The 18240-nt window shown below is 40.2% G+C and overlaps 1 protein-coding gene across 1 annotated transcript; it reads left to right on the plus strand.

The window, feature by feature from the left end:
* The first annotated feature begins 2268 nt into the window (after positions 1 to 2268).
* On the plus strand, positions 2269 to 5066 carry LOC103317511. Its single transcript, XM_008215712.4, has 6 exons — positions 2269 to 2883; positions 3272 to 3549; positions 3628 to 3843; positions 3924 to 4413; positions 4581 to 4764; positions 4854 to 5066. The coding sequence occupies exons 2-4, from the start codon at positions 3273 to 3275 to the stop codon at positions 4091 to 4093; spliced, it is 663 nt and encodes a 220-aa protein (XP_008213934.1). The 5' UTR covers positions 2269 to 2883; position 3272; the 3' UTR covers positions 4094 to 4413; positions 4581 to 4764; positions 4854 to 5066.
* Positions 5067 to 18240: the final 13174 nt, after the last annotated feature.

Genomic DNA, 18240 nt, shown 5'->3' on the forward strand with positions numbered 1-18240 from the left:
GACCCCTGGGAAGTCGAAATGTTGATAACCTCTCTGTATCTGAACTTCTATTGAACGCCAGATTTCGGTTATGAAATAGTGGTGTAAGAGATCGACACTTCACTAAGTCCCAAAATAGTGAACAAGGAAACGAAGAATATTGGTGATATATAAAGTCCCACGGTGGTGATCTTTTTAACTTATCAGCAAAATGCAAAAAGTTTTTCGTTGTTCTTTAGAGCAAGAGTAATTCAGCATAATTTTCTTCATGCAGTTTACTTGGCTGTTATACCTTTGAGATTTCATTTAATGGCTGTTTGATTTTTAAAAGGAGTAACAACTCTGGTAGAAAATTAACGGTTCGGATTTGCTAAGACGTTTATACTTAGCTAACCGTTTTAAAGGTCCAGGTGAAATTAAAAAAAATAATGGCTTAGAAACCGTTAAGTTTTGGAGATGTAAAAAAAAAATTCGACATTATTAATTAATTTTCATGCACATATTTGCAATTGTAAAGTAACTTGTAATTTTGTAAAGTACCTTATATGACACTATTTTACTTTTTAAGTACGGCAATGCTCTATTTTTGATATTCCTAATAGATCGTAAATTATATAGGTTATCTCATATTGGTATACCTATATATGTGTCGCGACTATACTTGCTGCGCGTGTGTAGAGTGCGGTCTACAGTCGGTATATATATACGCGTAGAGTATTATGAAGTATCGTTTCGGAGCACGTTTCGAAGCAAACGTTCGACGCAATTTTCAGCTTGAGTTGAATTTTCGGAGCAACTGTTTCGAAATCGACGTTATTGTTTAAAATAAAGTTTTCTGCTTTGTGAAAGTATTTGTGAACAAAAATATTAATTGTGTTTGTGCACAAAAATATCAGTTGTGAAACCTAACCTGCAACTTGGAGTAAAGATGCAAAGGATTCCAAAAAGGAAAAGATCATCTGACACAAAAAGACTGCAAGAGTTGCAGCAGTTTGCGCAGTTAGTTTATGAAAAAGAAGAAAAAATGCAAAAAATTGCAGACTCATCATCAGAGTCAAACAATTCTTCTAGTGATACGGAGGCAGAAGATGAAAGCTTGTACAAAGCAATTGTTGCTACTTTTAACAATCAATTGGAGGATTTTAGTGATAGTGAACAAGATGAAACAATAGATCTGCCAGAAGTTCAAGAAATTCAAGATATTAGAGCCTGGGTTGTCGACAACAATATCCCACATCAGCATGTCGATAAACTTCTCCCAATTTTGAAAAGAAGATTGTTGCCGGGGATTCCAAAGTATTCGAAGACCTTACTGAAATGTGATGTCAAACTCGACAATATAGAAGAAATGGAAGTTAGTGATGGCTCTAAGGGAGAATTTCTTTATCTAGGAATAGAAAATGAACTAAAAAAAGGGTTGATGTTAAACAACATCTTGAAGATTTTTTAGAACTTATATTTAACATAGATGGCTTCTCACCATTCAAGTCCAGTGCTGCGACAGTGTGGCCTATTTTGTGCAAAGTGTTCACTGAGTGTGAAGTGTGCCACCCGTTTACCGTTGCAGTGTATGCTGGAAATGGGAAACCCAAAGAGTCCACAGATTATCTAAGAAAATTTTCTGAAGAACTTAATCATATCCTGAATGCAAAGGTGAATATTGATGATAGATGTTTTACAATCAAAGTGAAATACTTTTCATGTGACTGCCCAGCGCGTTCCTTTGTGAAGAATGTTATGGGCCATGGTGGATTTCATGCTTGTGAAAGGTGTCGAGCTGTTGGGGAAAAAGCTGACGGTGTGACAGTTTTTTTTTACAAACAGACGCTGAAAAGAGAACTGACAAAAGTTTTGCAACATTTGCTGATCCGCAATGCCACATAGGCGCGTCGCCATTAAGCACAGTCACACCAGCTTTAAATATGGTTTCCCAGTTTATTCTGGATCCGATGCACCTTGTATACCTGGGGTGCACAAAAAGATTATTAGAATATTTATTATTACCATCGACTCGTGCAGCAAAACTTAGTGCTACTTTCGAAAGTGAGTTAGTGCGAAGGACAAAATCTATCTATAATGACATTCCAGAAGAATTTTGTAGAAAAATGCGATCAATAGATCACTTTTCTAAGTACAAGGCTGTAGAATTCAAATTTTTTCTATTATATGCAGCTCCTGTAGTGTTTATAGAATTATTATCTGATGATCTATACGGTTACTTCATGTTGTTAACAGTAGTATGCAGATTTTTGTGTGGCAAATTTGAAAATATTCAAATCAGTGAAACCAGAAGGTATTTAACAGACTTTGTTGATTTGGCTTCGACTCTTTATGGAGAAACTTTTGTCTCGTTAAATGTGCACAATTTGATCCACTTGTGTGATGACATTGAAAACACGAAAGGCTCAATGAATGAAATCAGTGCATTCTCTTTCGATTGTTACTTGGGTATTATCAGAAGTGTTTTACGTAGTCCAGTCAACTTAGTCTCTCAGTATTATCACAGAATGACAGAGAAGCACACTTTCTCAAAAAAAGAAACGATCACTCAATCTTAAGTTGAAATTATAATGAAAAAAAAGGACAGTATTGTCAAATTACGATATCAACATTATATTTTATCTACAAAACATCCCAATAACGTGGTCATATTACAAGATAAAAGCATTGCACGTATTTGTAACTTTAGCATTGTCGAGAACAATTACTATGGTACAATTTAAAAATACGGAAAGAAAGATTCAATATTTGACCAACCGTGTGATTCTGGTACTTTGAATATTTGGGAGGTCAATAATTTATCCAAGAGAAAAGTTCAAGTGTTCACTTTAAACTCAACTTGTCCAGAGAGGAAGATACAAAATCGTCTGTTTTGCCACTCTTGCACTAGAGAAGTTAAAAAAGGTAATAATACTTTTATTAATTATACTTGCTACGTTTACAACCTCATATTGTATACTTGATTCGAACGGTGCACTTCTGCTCGTCGTCAGCTATCGCATCATGCTGCTTCCTTAACCTAACCTAACCCTCATCTGTCACTATTTGAACTGTCCCGCATATATACTTTCGCGCGAAAAAGTCACGACTAGCAAAGTTACTTTTTGCTTAATCCGCGTGCTTTTTGTTGATTAATCTTTTGCTGCAAAAGTTAATCAGGTATCTTATTTTCCCACTTCCTACACATTTAATAAAAAAATGAAAAATATCAAGATTTTCAAATAAATTGGCGATTTTAACCTCTGAAATGAGTTTGAGTTTTGGTCTTAAAGTGTAATATTGTTTATTTTAGGATGTCTGACAGCGAGGAAGAAGTCAAAGAGGAAGAAGTTTATGAGCTCACTATAGTGAGATTTGTACATAGAGGCAGAAGGAGGGCTGTCGAGCAAATTGACATTATCAACAGTGAATGGCTCAGCTTTGACGGCAAGAAAGGAAAATGCACGACACAGTTTCTAGATAAAGTCCATACTCAAGAAGATATCAACTTGCTTCATTCCCTTGTAAAAGAACTTGCTCCAGCACCAGAGTCTTGGCCATGGTTTTCTGTGGAAATCATTGGACGTGCAAGTGAGTATTTGAAGATATTCTTCTTAGTGGCTTCGTTACTTGGCAGTTAACTTTTAAAAAAAATTCTTGTTTTCTCAGAGACTTACCACAAAGCTTTGCAAAAGTTAAAGCTTCTTCAATCAGAAACCAACGTCCTAACTGAGGATACCGAGGATGATCAACATGATGTGCAAAAGAAAATGGAAAATGAAATCAGGCAAAGGCAATTACAGAAACAATTGAATGATTTGAAATCTTCATACGCAGTAAAGTCTAAGGAAACCACAACAAAGCCTTCCACAAAAGACAAGAAAGGTCAGTTGTTTTTATTTATTTATTTATTTTTTTTGATGAAATTTTTTATAACTCAATCACTAAACTCATATTTATTTCAGCTGGCAAAGAAGTATCTAATAAGAAAGCTGCGACAATCAAAATCAAAGAAAAAATTGATGAAGAACAACCTGATGACACCGAGCACAATAAGAGTGATGCTGGTAAAGAAGCATTAATTTCAGTTCACTGCGATCAAGAAGATACTATCAAGACTTATGAGGATCAATGAGCACTTCAAATCAAGTTTCAGAGAACATTTCTGTCCAAGAAGACAATGTTGTTGTCATTGAGATGGATCCGCTCAACTCCAAAACTGATTCAGATCTCATCCTCATGAATACGCTGACAAACTTAAGAAATGACATTGCTACCATTAGCGAGGACATTGCAGTTATTAAGATTACTCAAGACAATAAAGTCACACAGATCAATAATGTCGTTATTGATTTCAAAACTAAATTCAATTTTACAATTCCAATCACCTCATTGGAACAGTTTTTGTAATTCGACAGTGAACTAGCTAAGAATGAACTTTTAAAAAATGATGTGGTATGGTTTTTTTTCTTTACTTATATATATATATATATATATATATATATATATATATATATATATATATATATATATATATATATATATATATATATATATATATATATATATAGTTATTATTTGTTATTATTTGTGACTATTTATATTGGATATTTTAATTCCAGAGCGTACAACTGATTGATCTCTGTGATGCTGATTTGATCGTAACCAAAAGTTTTACCAAGATGTTGAAGTTCTTCATGACGAAGGAAGTTGCTGGAAAATTTACAGCTGTAAGAAGTGCAAGGAACCAGAGCGAAGAGAGAAAAGAGAGATTTATCTCGACTAATCTGTATGGCCTTATGTGTGGTATGTCTTGCACTCCGGGTGGCATATTAATCAAAAGCACATAATCTTGGCATTTTGAAATGATCAATCAATTCATTTTTTGTTTACAGGTATTATAAAAGTAAAAAGAGTTAATAAGACATTAGAAATCTCTGATAAAATACTATTGAAAAGTATTAGTGAAGTTTTATGCAATGTTGAGCAGTGGAAATAAATTATTATTGTATTTTTGCATAACTATTACATTAAGGTGTTTTTGTGAAAAAAGTTTATCGAGCCTCCTGTAAACAAGGAATTTTTAAATAAATATATAATTATATTAATTATTTGTTATTTTCTCATGTCCTAACCTTTTTCCTAACATTGTCTAACAATAATCCAATTATAATTAATTAATCATAATTTCAGTTCTATTCATTTATAGAAAATCATAACCTCACAATTTGATACGTATGACTAGTAAGCTAAATTTCAGCAATTTAACTGTAAGGAGCCATGTATAAGCTTCTATTACAGTAAGCTGCTATTTAGCGGTTTTCTAAGCGGTTCATTAGCGTTATTGGCTAAATAAGCCATTAATAAGCCATTGAACCGTTGAGATTTCTACCAGGGAAGTAGCTTATTACCCTCCCTCCCCAATTGCTAATTTTCGCAAGATATTGCAAGCCTTGCAAACATCAATACTAAGTTTTGTACTCTTTAACACTATTCAGAAATGTTTATCTGTCTTTTTTTTAGACTAACGTAATAAAATATTTTAAATGCAGTATTACGAGTGAAGAGTGCAACGAAAAAGTGACGGACCCCGGGCTTGAACCCAGATCCTCTGGCTTGCAAGGCAGACGTTCAGTCGTCGCGCCACGGCCGCCACTGCATTGCACTCTTCTACTCGTCTTCTTATACTACGCTGAAAAAAAAAAACACAGCCGTTTCTACTGTAAAACACGGTAGTTTTAGCGAGTGCGCCACAGTAGCGACTTTTCAGTAAAAACAGCGAGTGTCCACTGGTAGTTTTGGCAGGTCTCGGCGAGCTGTCTCTATCTCGAGGATATTTAGGTTATTTAAACCTTTTAAAACACCAAAAATCTTAAGAAAATTTTTTTAATGAGTATTATGATAAAATATAAAGTAATGACCATATGGGACTGATAAGTAACAACATTCAAAATGTTCACGTAACTTATTTGCTAATAGGTACTCTGCATAATGGGATGGTAATAAGTTGATGTTTGTTATTCAAGGTATTTTTCTCTCTTATAATGATCATTACTTATAAATTTAATTTAATTAATCATATTACTCATTAAAAAAACTATTTTCTTAAGATTTTTGGTGGTTTAGAAGGTGATACATAATCTAAATATCCTCGAGATAGAGACATCTCCCCGAGACCTGCCAAAACTACCAGTGGCCACTCGCTGTTTTTACTGAAAAGTCGCTACTGTGGTGACACTCGCTAAAACTGCCGTGTTATACAGCAGAAACGGCTGTGTTTTTTTCAGTGTATTTAGAAAACCGTGACGTGTGTACACACGTGGCAGCAGCAACAGCCCTTCTGCGGACTATTAACAATTTTCAACGTTGGGAATGATTTTGTTGTTTCTTAACTAAAACCGCTGCCAATTCTTTGACACGTAGCTTCCTCCAACAAAATTTATAATTTCAATAGATAGAATATTGTTCAAATATACAGGATATTCATGATTATTAAAATACTTTCAATTTTAATTATTTTACTGAAGGAGCACCCGTCACAATATCAAATCATATAATTTTCATGAAAAAATGTAAACCTCAATATTTTAAATACCAAAGTGTCCTCATAACCTTATAATATCATAAATTTTCTCAAAACATTCTGAACTTTAGCAGGTTTAGAAGGTTTAACAAAAATAGTAATTTTCAGTTACACAGGGTATACAGGGTGAGAGACAAAGAATTTGATTCCTAATATCTTTTAAACTAATCCGTTTCATAAGCTGCAAAAAGAACCTAGCCGAGGTGATCAAAATATCGATATTTTACCAAAATTTCAACTTAAATAAAGACTTTTTACTATTGTAATAATACGACATAGAAAATCCATATTTTTTAGTTTTTGATTTCTAGCTCGAATACTAGTCATCAAAATGGTTTAAAATTTTTACAGCAAATAGATATTATTGTTTTTATTGCCATACATTTTTTCAAAAGGTTTGACAATTTATTTTTTCAGATATTAAATTTTTGTTCAAAATCACCTTTTTCATCATAAAAATTGAACAGAGCGGTCAATCTGGAAAATCTTGCGGGAAAAAGTAGGCAATTTTATGCTTTTTTAGATACACTATTGTTTAATATATTGTATAAATCATATCATCAAAAAAAAAAATAAATAATGTAATTCAATTTTTTTTAATTGCAAAAAACGATTATTTGTTTATTGCAAATCAGTAATTTGTTTATAACAAAAAAACTGATGGGTTTCGGGCTTCGTAACCAACAAATTTCGATTCAGCATCCCAAAAAACATAGAAAAATTCCAAGTTACTGAGGGGAGCTCGAAATTTACACTCAGATGGCACCAGCTCCCGGACTAAATGGCGATAACTCAGCCAAACAATTACTATTATATATTTAGTCGTTATAATGTGTTAATAATACTATAGTATAATTTAAATATACATAAATATATTGCAACGAGTGACATTTCATTTCAATACGTTTTGATTTTCTTTCTTTATGAATTACCCGCTTCACGGTCAGAATACGATTTTGCCCGGGGCATCGAGTAAGATAGCTATGTGCATGGCCCTCCCACGTGATCTCACTCACATACGCAGATAGCAATGCGATGCATAGTGCACTATGTTTCAGTCAGCCGTAGTGGGGACACGTTACTCGCACGTACGCTTCAACTTAGTTTGTGTGAGTGAGAGCCACGGCGAGAGCCATGCGCGGAGAAAAACACACGTGAATACAAATTCGTTTCTCGCGCTGCTTCATATGCCTGAGCCGCCGAAATTCCTCCTCGCCAAGAAGCAGTGTCGCAGTGCGCGGCTCACGACATATTCGACTCTCAAACACAGCACCCCGCAGCAATTTATCTACAACGCAATTCACTGTCAAGGTCCCGGAGCGATCCAAGCATTTCCGTCGAGGTACTTCTGCACCCGAAGAAGCCACGGCGAAAAAGCAGTGTCGACTTTAAGTGTTATTTTATGTAAGTGTAGTACAGTGATTCAACAACCACTGTGAATGTTTATGTGTATGATGTGCAGTGCTAATTTTAAGCTACTAACACTGGCTAGAGGAATAAGCCTTTGTGCTAAGCTCCATGCGTCAACTTTACTTGTACTTAGAGAGGTATAGCTGCGACGAAGCTCTGGCACAGTAAATGTGACTTACCAGAATAACTCAACTAACAACTGACCCTGTAAGCCGGAGAGGTTGACCTGCAGTCTGAGGACTGCTAAGTCCCTTTTGCAATATCGGGCTACGTCCGTATTGTACTTGCCGGTTAGCGCTCATCGCGTTTCCATAGTGTGACTCAATCACACAATATTTCTGAAAACTTGGCATTACTAACTCGAACGCTTAGATAATGAACTGTGTTGTTTCAAATCTCTAGACCGTCTCGGATTAATATCTAAGTGTATACTTTCTTTCTATGTTTTAGTTTCATTCGAACAATCGACTCTTGTCCCCCGAGAACTACAGGCAGTTCAACTGTTGCTGAAGCATAGTTCATAAAATAAATAATCGAAACTATTTCAATTTACTTCGTACTATAAATTACTTTTTTTTTGAGAATACTGTTAATTACTTGCATAGATTCAATAAGCATAATTAGATTCATTTATTGAGGATATCGTATTATTTAATCATTATCTTACAAAGTGTATTTTAAATTCAATCACAACTCAATATCTCCGAGGAACTTGCGAGGCGATTCAGAGATATTGTCCTGAATTCAACGTTCTACTGTATTAATCAATAATATAATTTTTACTTTTACTATTATATTGGTGTTATTGCGTTCGAAGTCATGTATCTACATAATTGCTACAAAAGTCTCCTTTCACGTAATCACTCCGAATCCACAGACCTCGCAATATATATATATATATATATATATATATATATATATATATATATATATATATATATATATATATATATATATATATATATATATATATTATAACACTCGGTTCATACTTTTCTGCCGTGTTATAACCAGGGCCAGAAGGGCCCTGTTTATTGTAAATTAACGTCGGGCGTGCAGAAGGCACGGCTCGGCCGACTCAGATCATGCACGTGTTTTTACACGAGCCCGCGGAGGCGGCGTAGGTCGGGTCGTAGGAAATAACACACGAGAAGTTTAGATATGGAAATGTATATTCAATTGTAGCTATACACGGAGGTGCAAACGCCGCACACTTCGACGAACGATAAAGAGAGACGAGAGATATTACCCTGTCGACGTGAGAGAGTGAGAGTGCAGGTACTTACAACTCAGTAGTGGCAGTAGTACTTGACGCAACGGACGTGGTCCAGTCTCGGACGTGGAGATGTAACAGTTCGGACGGGCGTCGCAGCAACTCGTCAGTAACGCACGGACGAATATCGTTCGCTCTCGGGATGCTAGCAGGACTCACAACAAACCCGCGTATATAGTAGCGCGAGCTACTCGTGTGGATAGTACAGCGAGACTAACTCTAGTCGCGGCTCTCCCGAACGTCGGCACATCGTTGTCATATCTCGCCAACGCTGTGCGGCCAGGCGGCAACCGCGCTATCTATGCTCTCTGTCTCTATCTTGCCTCGTCTCTCGTTCTCGCTCGTTTCGGCGCTCGTTTGCAGCTTGCTGAAACAATAATCTTATTACAATTAGTACATGATTAGCCGTTAGACATTTGACGTGCACTCGGCCGTCACAACACCCTCCCCCAGACGCTGTGTACCCTGCCAGGTGTACCAGCTCGCACTCAGTCATGTCTAACTGGGTAATAAGAACTTGTAATAAATATCAATTTTTACAAGGAAAACTTGACTTTTTATTATCATCATTAATTAGATAATACAAATAATGAAAGAAGTAAAAAAAAAAGAATAGTTCATTTTTAATCTCTTGCCTCTCTTTTTACATACGGCCGTTGGCCAGTACGGTAGTCTTTTGCCTCTAAAAAAACATTAAGAGAGAAAGAAGAGAAATAAGAAAAAAACAAAATGCTTCATTGCACGGGATTGAGGTAAGGTACAGGATGAAATGAAGTGGTTCGGCCGTTAGCCTGAGCTTCTTCTTCTACTTCTTCTTGTACTTGTCGCCGTACGTTAAGTCCATTCCATGGACGTTGAAATTGGGGCACTCATCCAATCGAGCAATACCTCGGTATCCGCAAATGGGGCATTGCGGTTCAGGTTCTGTGTAAGTCGGTAGCCTGTTTTTCGCTCGACGCTTCAATTCACGGTTACGGTCGACTGTTTTTTTGTTTTGTTCAACTGTTCGTTGGTTAGAGTCGGCCGTTTCTTTACGGCTGTTGCTGCTGGAGTGGCCGTGGTTTTCGACGTCGTGTCGGGCTGATGGCTGGTCGAATCTGGCCTTACGGCTGTTGGAGCCGTCTTCGGGACAACCGGTGGCGCTGGCAATGGTTGCGGCTTCGTTTTGCATTTGGCCTTTAGAAATGCCACGGTTTCTACTAGGGTTGTGTCTCCCTTAGGTAAATCCGGCCGGTGGCCATACTTCTCCTTAATTTCCGACCCAATAGCGATGGCTTCTTCCAGTGCAGCGATCAGCTCGGTTCTGAGCTGCGTCGCTCGGTTTCTCGCTTGTTGTCTTCTGACTAGAGCCTGAGCGAAGTGTGCGTCTTCTATCACCTGCAGTTCTTTCAGCAGAGCTTGCTTCCTCAGTTCGATCTCGGTCGGTGATTCCGGGATAGCAAAGATCGACCGGTTGAGCAGTTCGCTTCCCACCTCTAATCCGGATGGGACGTTGGCCGGTACTGCTGGCGTGTCGTCGACCGTGTGACTCATCGACTCTTCGACGATTTGTTGCACAATCTCCTCTGCTAACTCCCTGATGTCGTCCATCTTGCGTTCAGCCGTCTATGTGGGAAGAAGGGAATTATGAGTGGAGAATGGGACGGTATACAGAAGAATGAAGCTCCCTAATCGCATGATTTTAATTGTCAACCGTACCCGCCGCCTTTTGCACTCGCGTTTTCCTAGGAGACAAACTATTCGGAACGTCACGCGGTTTATTTTTCGAACCTTTCGGTCTTCCGCGTTTCGTTTTGTCTACCACGACGCTTACGGTGTTTGTCGGGTGTACCATCTTCGCCGGTAGTGTTTTGCGTTTTACAAGGAACCGCGTTTTTCTCGGCCTATCGCGCTTTTTCGGTCGCTCGGTACTTGCGTTAGATTCTTTCGCTTCTTCAATTTCTTCATTGTTGACGGACGTAGTCCTGATGTCGTCTACTTGATCAGTAACTTTACAGCCGTCTGCTGCTGCGACAGGCTCACCGTCGAATTCTTCTCTATTGTGATACTTTTTCAAATATTCGACAGCAGTCGGTCCATCAACCGTTCCGTTTCGGTCAACTAGTTCGTAAATACCTGGGCTCAGTATACGGCTGATTTTGAAGGGGCCGATAAACGGTGGGGCTAATTTAGCTGACACTCCCTCCGCTGCTGATGACAGTACTCTATTCTTCTTCCAGACTTCGTCGCCTACTGAGTACTCCACGTTTCGGTGTCGGCTGTTGAAATATTTGGCCTGGCGCGCTTGCGCTTCTTGAGCGTTATCGTTAGCCGCTTCTTGGAGTTCTCTCAGCTTCTCCATTCTAGCCTTCCATTCAGATATAGCGATCTGATCTTCGTTGGCTATAGCTTCAATCTCCTCTTGTCGAAGCAGAGATTTGGGGTGGCTCGGCTGTCTACCAAAATTCAACATCGCCGGAGAAGTCTGGAGTGAGTCTTGTGTAGCCGTGTTCATACTGAATGCGAACTCTGCTATATGTTCGTCCCAGTTTTTATGATGACCCTCGATATATTCGCGGATCAGCGTTTTAATCGTGCGGTTCGCACGTTCTACGGTGTTAGGCTGAGGGTGATACGGTGGTGCGTACGTATGGTGTACTCCCCGTTCCTCTAGGAATTTATCCATAGCCTTATTTCGGAACTCTGTTCCGTTGTCGGAAAAGAAGACTTTTGGCGTTCCGAACCGTAGAAAAACCCGTTCATTCAAGTTTTTAATGATGGTCTGAGCGTTGGCCTTTCGTATAGGTATGTATTCTACCCACCAAATAAACATGTCTTGAAACACCAGTAAATATTCATAACCGTGGGTAGACTTTGATAGCGGACCCATTACGTCACCAGCAATTGTTTCCCATGGACGCGAGAAGTTGCGACTGCCCATTTGACCAGCTGGTTTTCTTTGTTCAACTTTGCATTGTTGACAGATCAAGCAGCTTCGGACGTAATTTGTCACATCTTTTTTCATCGATGGCCAATAGTATGACAGGGCGACTCTTTCTTGCGTTTTCTTGCGGCCAAAATGACCTGACGTCGCTTCGTCATGACACTCGTTCAAAACTTGAGCTCTTTTCTCTTTCGGAAGTACTAATTTCCAAGCATTCTCATCTTCGAAAACATCATCGACGAATGCGTCAGGCCGGTAGGTATATAATTTTACACCTAATAACTTCCAGCCAGGAAATTCTAGCGAGTTATCAGTTACTTCCTTCTTTAATTCGGTGTACCATTTGTCAGTTGTTTCGTCCTCTGGTGTAATACTCGCAATAATCGGACGTGTCTCTTCTGCGTCGTCTCCTTCGTAAAGTCTCGACAGCGCATCGGGAACCACATTCATTGAGCCTTTGCGATGTTCGATCGTGTAATCATATTCCTGCAATTCAAGTGCCCATCTGGCTAAAAGTCCAGTTGGATTTCGTAAATTACTTAGCCACTTGAGACTGCTATGATCGGTAATCACCAGAAAATGGTAACCTTCAACGTACGGACGGAATTTTTGTATCGCCCAAGGAACCGCTAAACATTCACGCTCGCTCGCTGAGTAATTCCGTTCCGCCGGATTCATAGTGCGACTCGCGAACGATAACATACGTTCTTCCCCTTCTATCACCTGCGTTAAAACAGCACCAAGGCCTGTGCCAGAAGCGTCGCATTGTAGACAGAAGGTTTTATTAAAGTCTGGTCGGTGGAGAACCGGAGCGGATGCTATCAGCATTTTAGTTTGCTCGAACGCGCAGTCCGGACGAAAACCGTCCCTGTTGACGAGCACGCCAAGATACCGCACTTCCGATTGACAAAAATGACTTTTCTCGCGATTTATAGTCAATCATGCTTTGGCTAGTTTCGTCAGCACAATCTCTAAGACTTTTAAATGGTCTTCGAACGTTTCGGTACAGACGATAATATCGTCCAAATAACTGTAACAGTGTGGTTCGAGATCGGGCGTAATCAAGGAATCGATCATACGCTGGAAGCAGGCAGGAGCACCAGCTAAGCCGAACGGGAGACGTTTCCATTGGAACAACCCCATTCCGGGGACCTTGAATACTGTATACGGTCGACTTTTCTTTTTTATTTTTATCTGATGGTAAGCGTTGCTCAAATCTATCGTAGATATGTAACGAGCACATTGAAGCTTACTCAAGATAGTATCCATGAAAGGTAGGGGGTAAGCGCTTACTTTGGAAACTTTATTTAATTTGCGGAAGTCGATGCACAATCGACGCTTTCCACTATTCCCCTTTTTCACCATCACGACGGGACTAGCCCAGTCGCTGAACGAAGGCTCGATGATATCTGCTGCTAGTAACTCTCTTACTTGAGAAAAGAGCATTTCTTCGAGTTTCTTCGAAACCGGATAGAATTTCTGCTTGATCGGACGACATGTCTCTATCTCTAGATCGAACTCCACCAAGTTCGTAAAGCCGAGCGGCCCATCATCTTTAGGAATTAACCGATCGAGTAATTCTTCTAACATCCGTTTCTGGCCTTCATGCAAATCCTGCAGGCCAATCGAAGCTAAGACCGGACGAGTGGATCCGTCTGTTACCGCTTCACAGGCGTTTATGACTTCGGTTGAATTTTCAACCGTTAACGTTCGGTCACGAGGGTTAAGCCTGGCGTCGAATTGTAGAACGAAGTCAGCGCCTAAATTGCATCCTTCACGTAAGTCAGTTACTACTAGCGTAGTAAGCGTCCTGGTTTGTCCACCGTTCGTGAAGGGCAAGTCGACTGTTCCAGTCACCATTGAGGTTTTACCGTCAGCCATGCAGGCGACTATTCCGTCACATGGTTTTATTTCTGCGTTACATGCACTGGCTAGTTGTACGAACGTAGCCCCGATGCAAGTTTGAGTGGCTCCTGGGTCGTAAAGGGCCCTGACCCTGAATTCACCTACCTGCACCTGCACCCACCAGCGCTGGTCGGATAAAACAGCGTTACTACTGGTCGCTGCACAGTGTGCTATTGCAGTCGGATTTAGTTGTTCAGTCGACTGTGATGCCGAGATCCCTGAATTAACCTCGGGGTCAGTACGGATCTCGCTTACTGTTCCCGTTTGTCTTTTCCCGCACAATTGGGACATGTCTTCTTCGTAAAGCCCGCTGACTTACAAGTCCAGCAAGCTAGTTCTCTTTTTTCCTTGTTTGTTGAGTCACTCGATTTTCCAGACGATTTATTGGCCTCCTTGGAGTCGGATTATTTTTCACAACTGTCGGCGTCGTGGACTTCGTCTGCTGATTTTCCGCAAAGGTTTTCTTCTTACCCTGGGTAGATCTATTGGACCCTTTTTGGTTCTGACGGCCTTTGCTATTGAAGGGTAATTGTTGTTGACCCAAGTCTTAAACCAGAGGGGTGGTTCCTTTGCATCCGTTGGACAGATAGCTGCTATCGCCGGCTGATTTTTATTCTTTGCCTTCTCCTGTGGATTATAAGCCGCTCCTGGTAGCATAGATTTCTCCGGAGTAGGGGGTGGCTTGTAACGTGATTTTGCTCTCGTCCGTTTCTCGGCACTCACAGCTTTACTCTTGAATTCGTTTAGAGTTTCGAATTCGATTCGACCGAAAATCAATTTTAACTCTGGATTCATATTTTGATATAAAATATCCAGCTGTTGTCGAACTGGTAGGGCATCCGGCATACGGTTGAATATCATGACCATGCTAACGTAGTAATCGTTTACGTCTTCGTGTGGTCCCTGCGTACGTGAACTCGCCTCCACAATTAGTTGTGAGCGCTCTTCGTCTGTCATGCCGTACGTTGCTCTGGCTTCCTCGCAGAAATCTTTCCACGTGTACCATTTCGGACGTTCAACCCTAGCCCATTTCAATACTCTTCCTGATAGTAAAGAGGTGGTGTGTGATAACGCGTCTAACAATTCTTCCTCTGAAATCCTTGGACGAGCTAGTTTCCTACAACCTTCCACTAATCTGATAAACTCTTCTACATCTTCTGTTGACGTGCCTCCGAATTTTACATTCCATTTCCGTATTCTGTCGTTAATATCGGCGGAATTTTCTCTCAGCGTATTTTGGAGGTTAGAGTCATAATATCCAGACGTATTAGTCTGTAGGTTGCTTGGGCCTCGTTCCGAGACCAGGCGATTCGAACGTATTGGCTGGTCCCCCTCTCTCTAAACATTCCCACTCCTTTGCTGGGAATCACCAGTATTTTGTGGTTGGTTTATTCTATGCTGATCGTACGTCTGGTAACACTGGCTTTGATGACATGTCAGTACTTGTGCCTGTTGTGCCATTCTGTTCTGTGAAAAGATATTCCTCTCGTAACTCGACTGTGGTAACGTATACGGAGGCTGAATCGGCCGTAGTTAGCCAGGCGTATGGTTGTGTGGTGTCGACTGTTGACTTAGCCTTCGCTGAGGTTGCTGGTATATGTTGCTATCTTCTAATTCTGAAGTTTAGAAATTCTTGTTCGTTGGTTCGAAATACCTAGTCGTGTACGTGTCATTAAAATCTACATGTTTACTCTTGGTCTCTGCTGATGGTGGTGCATCTTCTTTCGACCGTGTAAATTCTGATGTTCTTAAACGGGTACTACACGCCGGAGGCTCTCTCTGAGCGCTGTTAGCTATGCGTAATTTCTTTATATATTCGCACGCCTCATCTCGTATTTTCTTATACTGTGCGATTTCGTCGTCTTTCTTTAATAGGTCGTCGACGACTCTTTTCGGTAAATTATACGTGCAGCCGTCGCTGGCTAAATACATCAGGAAATCGACGTTCGATGTTCTCTCTTGTTCATCCGCTAATTCTGGGGGATTCGCGTCTATTCTTATTTGATCTGGATTTTCGAGGCTTTCCTCAACAACGTCATTCCCTACCGTGCTAGTATTATCGCACGGATTACCACCGAAAATTGTTGCTAACGGTTGTCGAACCTGTTCTCTATGTAGCGGTTGACCGAACCCTATTGTTACTGGTTCCAACCAGCTGAATTCGTTTTCGACGCCGCTTGGATTGCTGCAATCCGTAGGCTGATACGCCTGCTGCTCCTGACTTTCGGCATCAGGATTGCTGATTGCATTTCTTTGGTGCAAATTTATTAAAGCTCTTCTTCTTCAAATATGCCGCTGACTTCCTGAGGGATATGATTCGTTATGTACGACGCGCGTCGTGTCGCCCGCGGCCTAAATAACTCCTCCGAATTTAACAGGGTTAGCGACGGACGGAAGTCTTCTGGCGCGTAGTCACCTGCTAGGCACCTAAACAATCGACGCATTCTGTCTTCATCAGCCCCCCTATCCTGCAAATCTAAGAAATCTAACGCTTGACCTAACGTATTCGTGTCCATCGATCTTACGTGGTCTTGTATCGCTACATGCGATCTGCTTAAATCTATGTACGAGCCAGTTAAAGACATTGTGCTCGTTGAGTATTCTGACGTTTAATAGAAGCAGAGCCGAGTCAAATTCAGCACAACCTAAAAAACTCAGGATTCAACAATCCAAGTTACTCTCGAAGTGAATTTAATAATTAGTTGTTGACACTGGAACACACGTTTGCTTTTTCGATTAATACGTGTGATTTAATTTTAATCACTCAATTAATTTTATATAACGGTAACAATAATTTGTTTTTGAACCGCGATAAATTGCCTGACAGAGCAAGTAATCACGCTTGTTTTGTGCTACAAGTTTTAAAATCTGAGAAAGAGAAAAAAACTTACTAATTTGTAAAAAAAAAAAACAATTCCACTTTAATAAATTATTTGCGAATTTAAATGTTACTAACTCCCTCTATCATGCAAAAATTTTTTTTTTTCTACGCGAATTCGAAAAAGCAATTATACGCCGGAGCGGCTGTGTGTTAATTGTATACGTATATTTATTCGTACGTTTCTGTACTCAACTACACAGCTATTTTTTTTCACAAAACCAGGCTCAAGATCTAGCGAAATTTTCCTAAGTTATTATCGCGATTTATGCCTTAACATTCCTAATAACATAACAATTTGTTGAACTGCGAGATTACGGCTTAAACAGTAGTCAAGTATAAAAATTGCATCAGAGTGCAAAAAGAATTCTCAAAAATCCATACAATAGTTTGAATTCCTATACTGACTATAGTTCATCCGTCTCACTCGCACTCAGCCAAAAATTCCCTGCCTAACGGGCGACACTGTAAGAATTCGAGCTCTCGGTTCGCGGCGCGCTATGTAAACAATGTATACGCTCGCTGTCGCTGGCCGCTCGGTCGTTGACCGTTTCGAATTTTGAAGGCTGATGCCTGCCGCTACAAAGTTAAACTGCACGTATTATTCGACGCTGTCTAATACTTTCTACCGTTGCGGTCAGTTTTTTTTTTCGAGTCTCACTTACGTCTACAATGTGTCGACACTTTAGCACGAGTAGCAGCTATACAATTTTTGTACACTCGCGAGTTAAATAGCTTGACCTTGACACACGTTTTGGGGCGCCATTTATAACACTCGGTTAATACTTTTCTGCCGTGTTATAACCAGAGCCAGAAGGGCCCTGTTTATTGTAAATTAACGTCGAGCGTGCAGAAGGCACGGCTCGGCCGACTCAGATCATGCACGTATTTTTACACGAGCCCGCGGAGGCGGCGTAGGTCGGGTCGTAGGAAATAACACACGAGAAGTTTAGATATGGAAATGTATATTCAATTGTAGCTATACACGGAGGTGCAAACGCCGTACACTTCGACGAATGATAAAGAGAGACGAGAGATATTACCCTGTCGACGTGAGAGAGTGAGAGTGCAGGTACTTACAACTCAGTAGTGGCAGTAGTACTTGACGCAACGGACGTGGTCCAGTCTCGGACGTGGAGATGTAACAGTTCGGTCGGGCGTCGCAGCAACTCGTCAGTAACGCACGGACGAATATCGTTCGCTCTCGGGATGCTCGCAGGACTCACAACAAACCCGCTTATATAGTAGTGCGAGCTACTCGTGTGGATAGCGCAGCGAGACTAACTCTAGTCGCGGCTCTCCCGGCCGTC

Source organism: Nasonia vitripennis (genome assembly GCF_009193385.2).
Source record: "Nasonia vitripennis strain AsymCx chromosome 3 unlocalized genomic scaffold, Nvit_psr_1.1 chr3_random0005, whole genome shotgun sequence".
NCBI classification, from domain to species: Eukaryota; Metazoa; Arthropoda; class Insecta; order Hymenoptera; family Pteromalidae; genus Nasonia; species Nasonia vitripennis.

Coding starts and splice junctions, on each gene's coding strand:
- LOC103317511 (XM_008215712.4), top strand. CDS start 3,273: ATGTCTGACAGCGAGGAAGAAGTCAAAGAGGAAGAAGTTTATGAGCTC. Junction 3,550..3,627: donor GGAAATCATTGGACGTGCAA/GTGAGTATTTGA, acceptor TTGTTTTCTCAG/AGACTTACCACAAAGCTTTG. Junction 3,844..3,923: donor TTCCACAAAAGACAAGAAAG/GTCAGTTGTTTT, acceptor TATTTATTTCAG/CTGGCAAAGAAGTATCTAAT.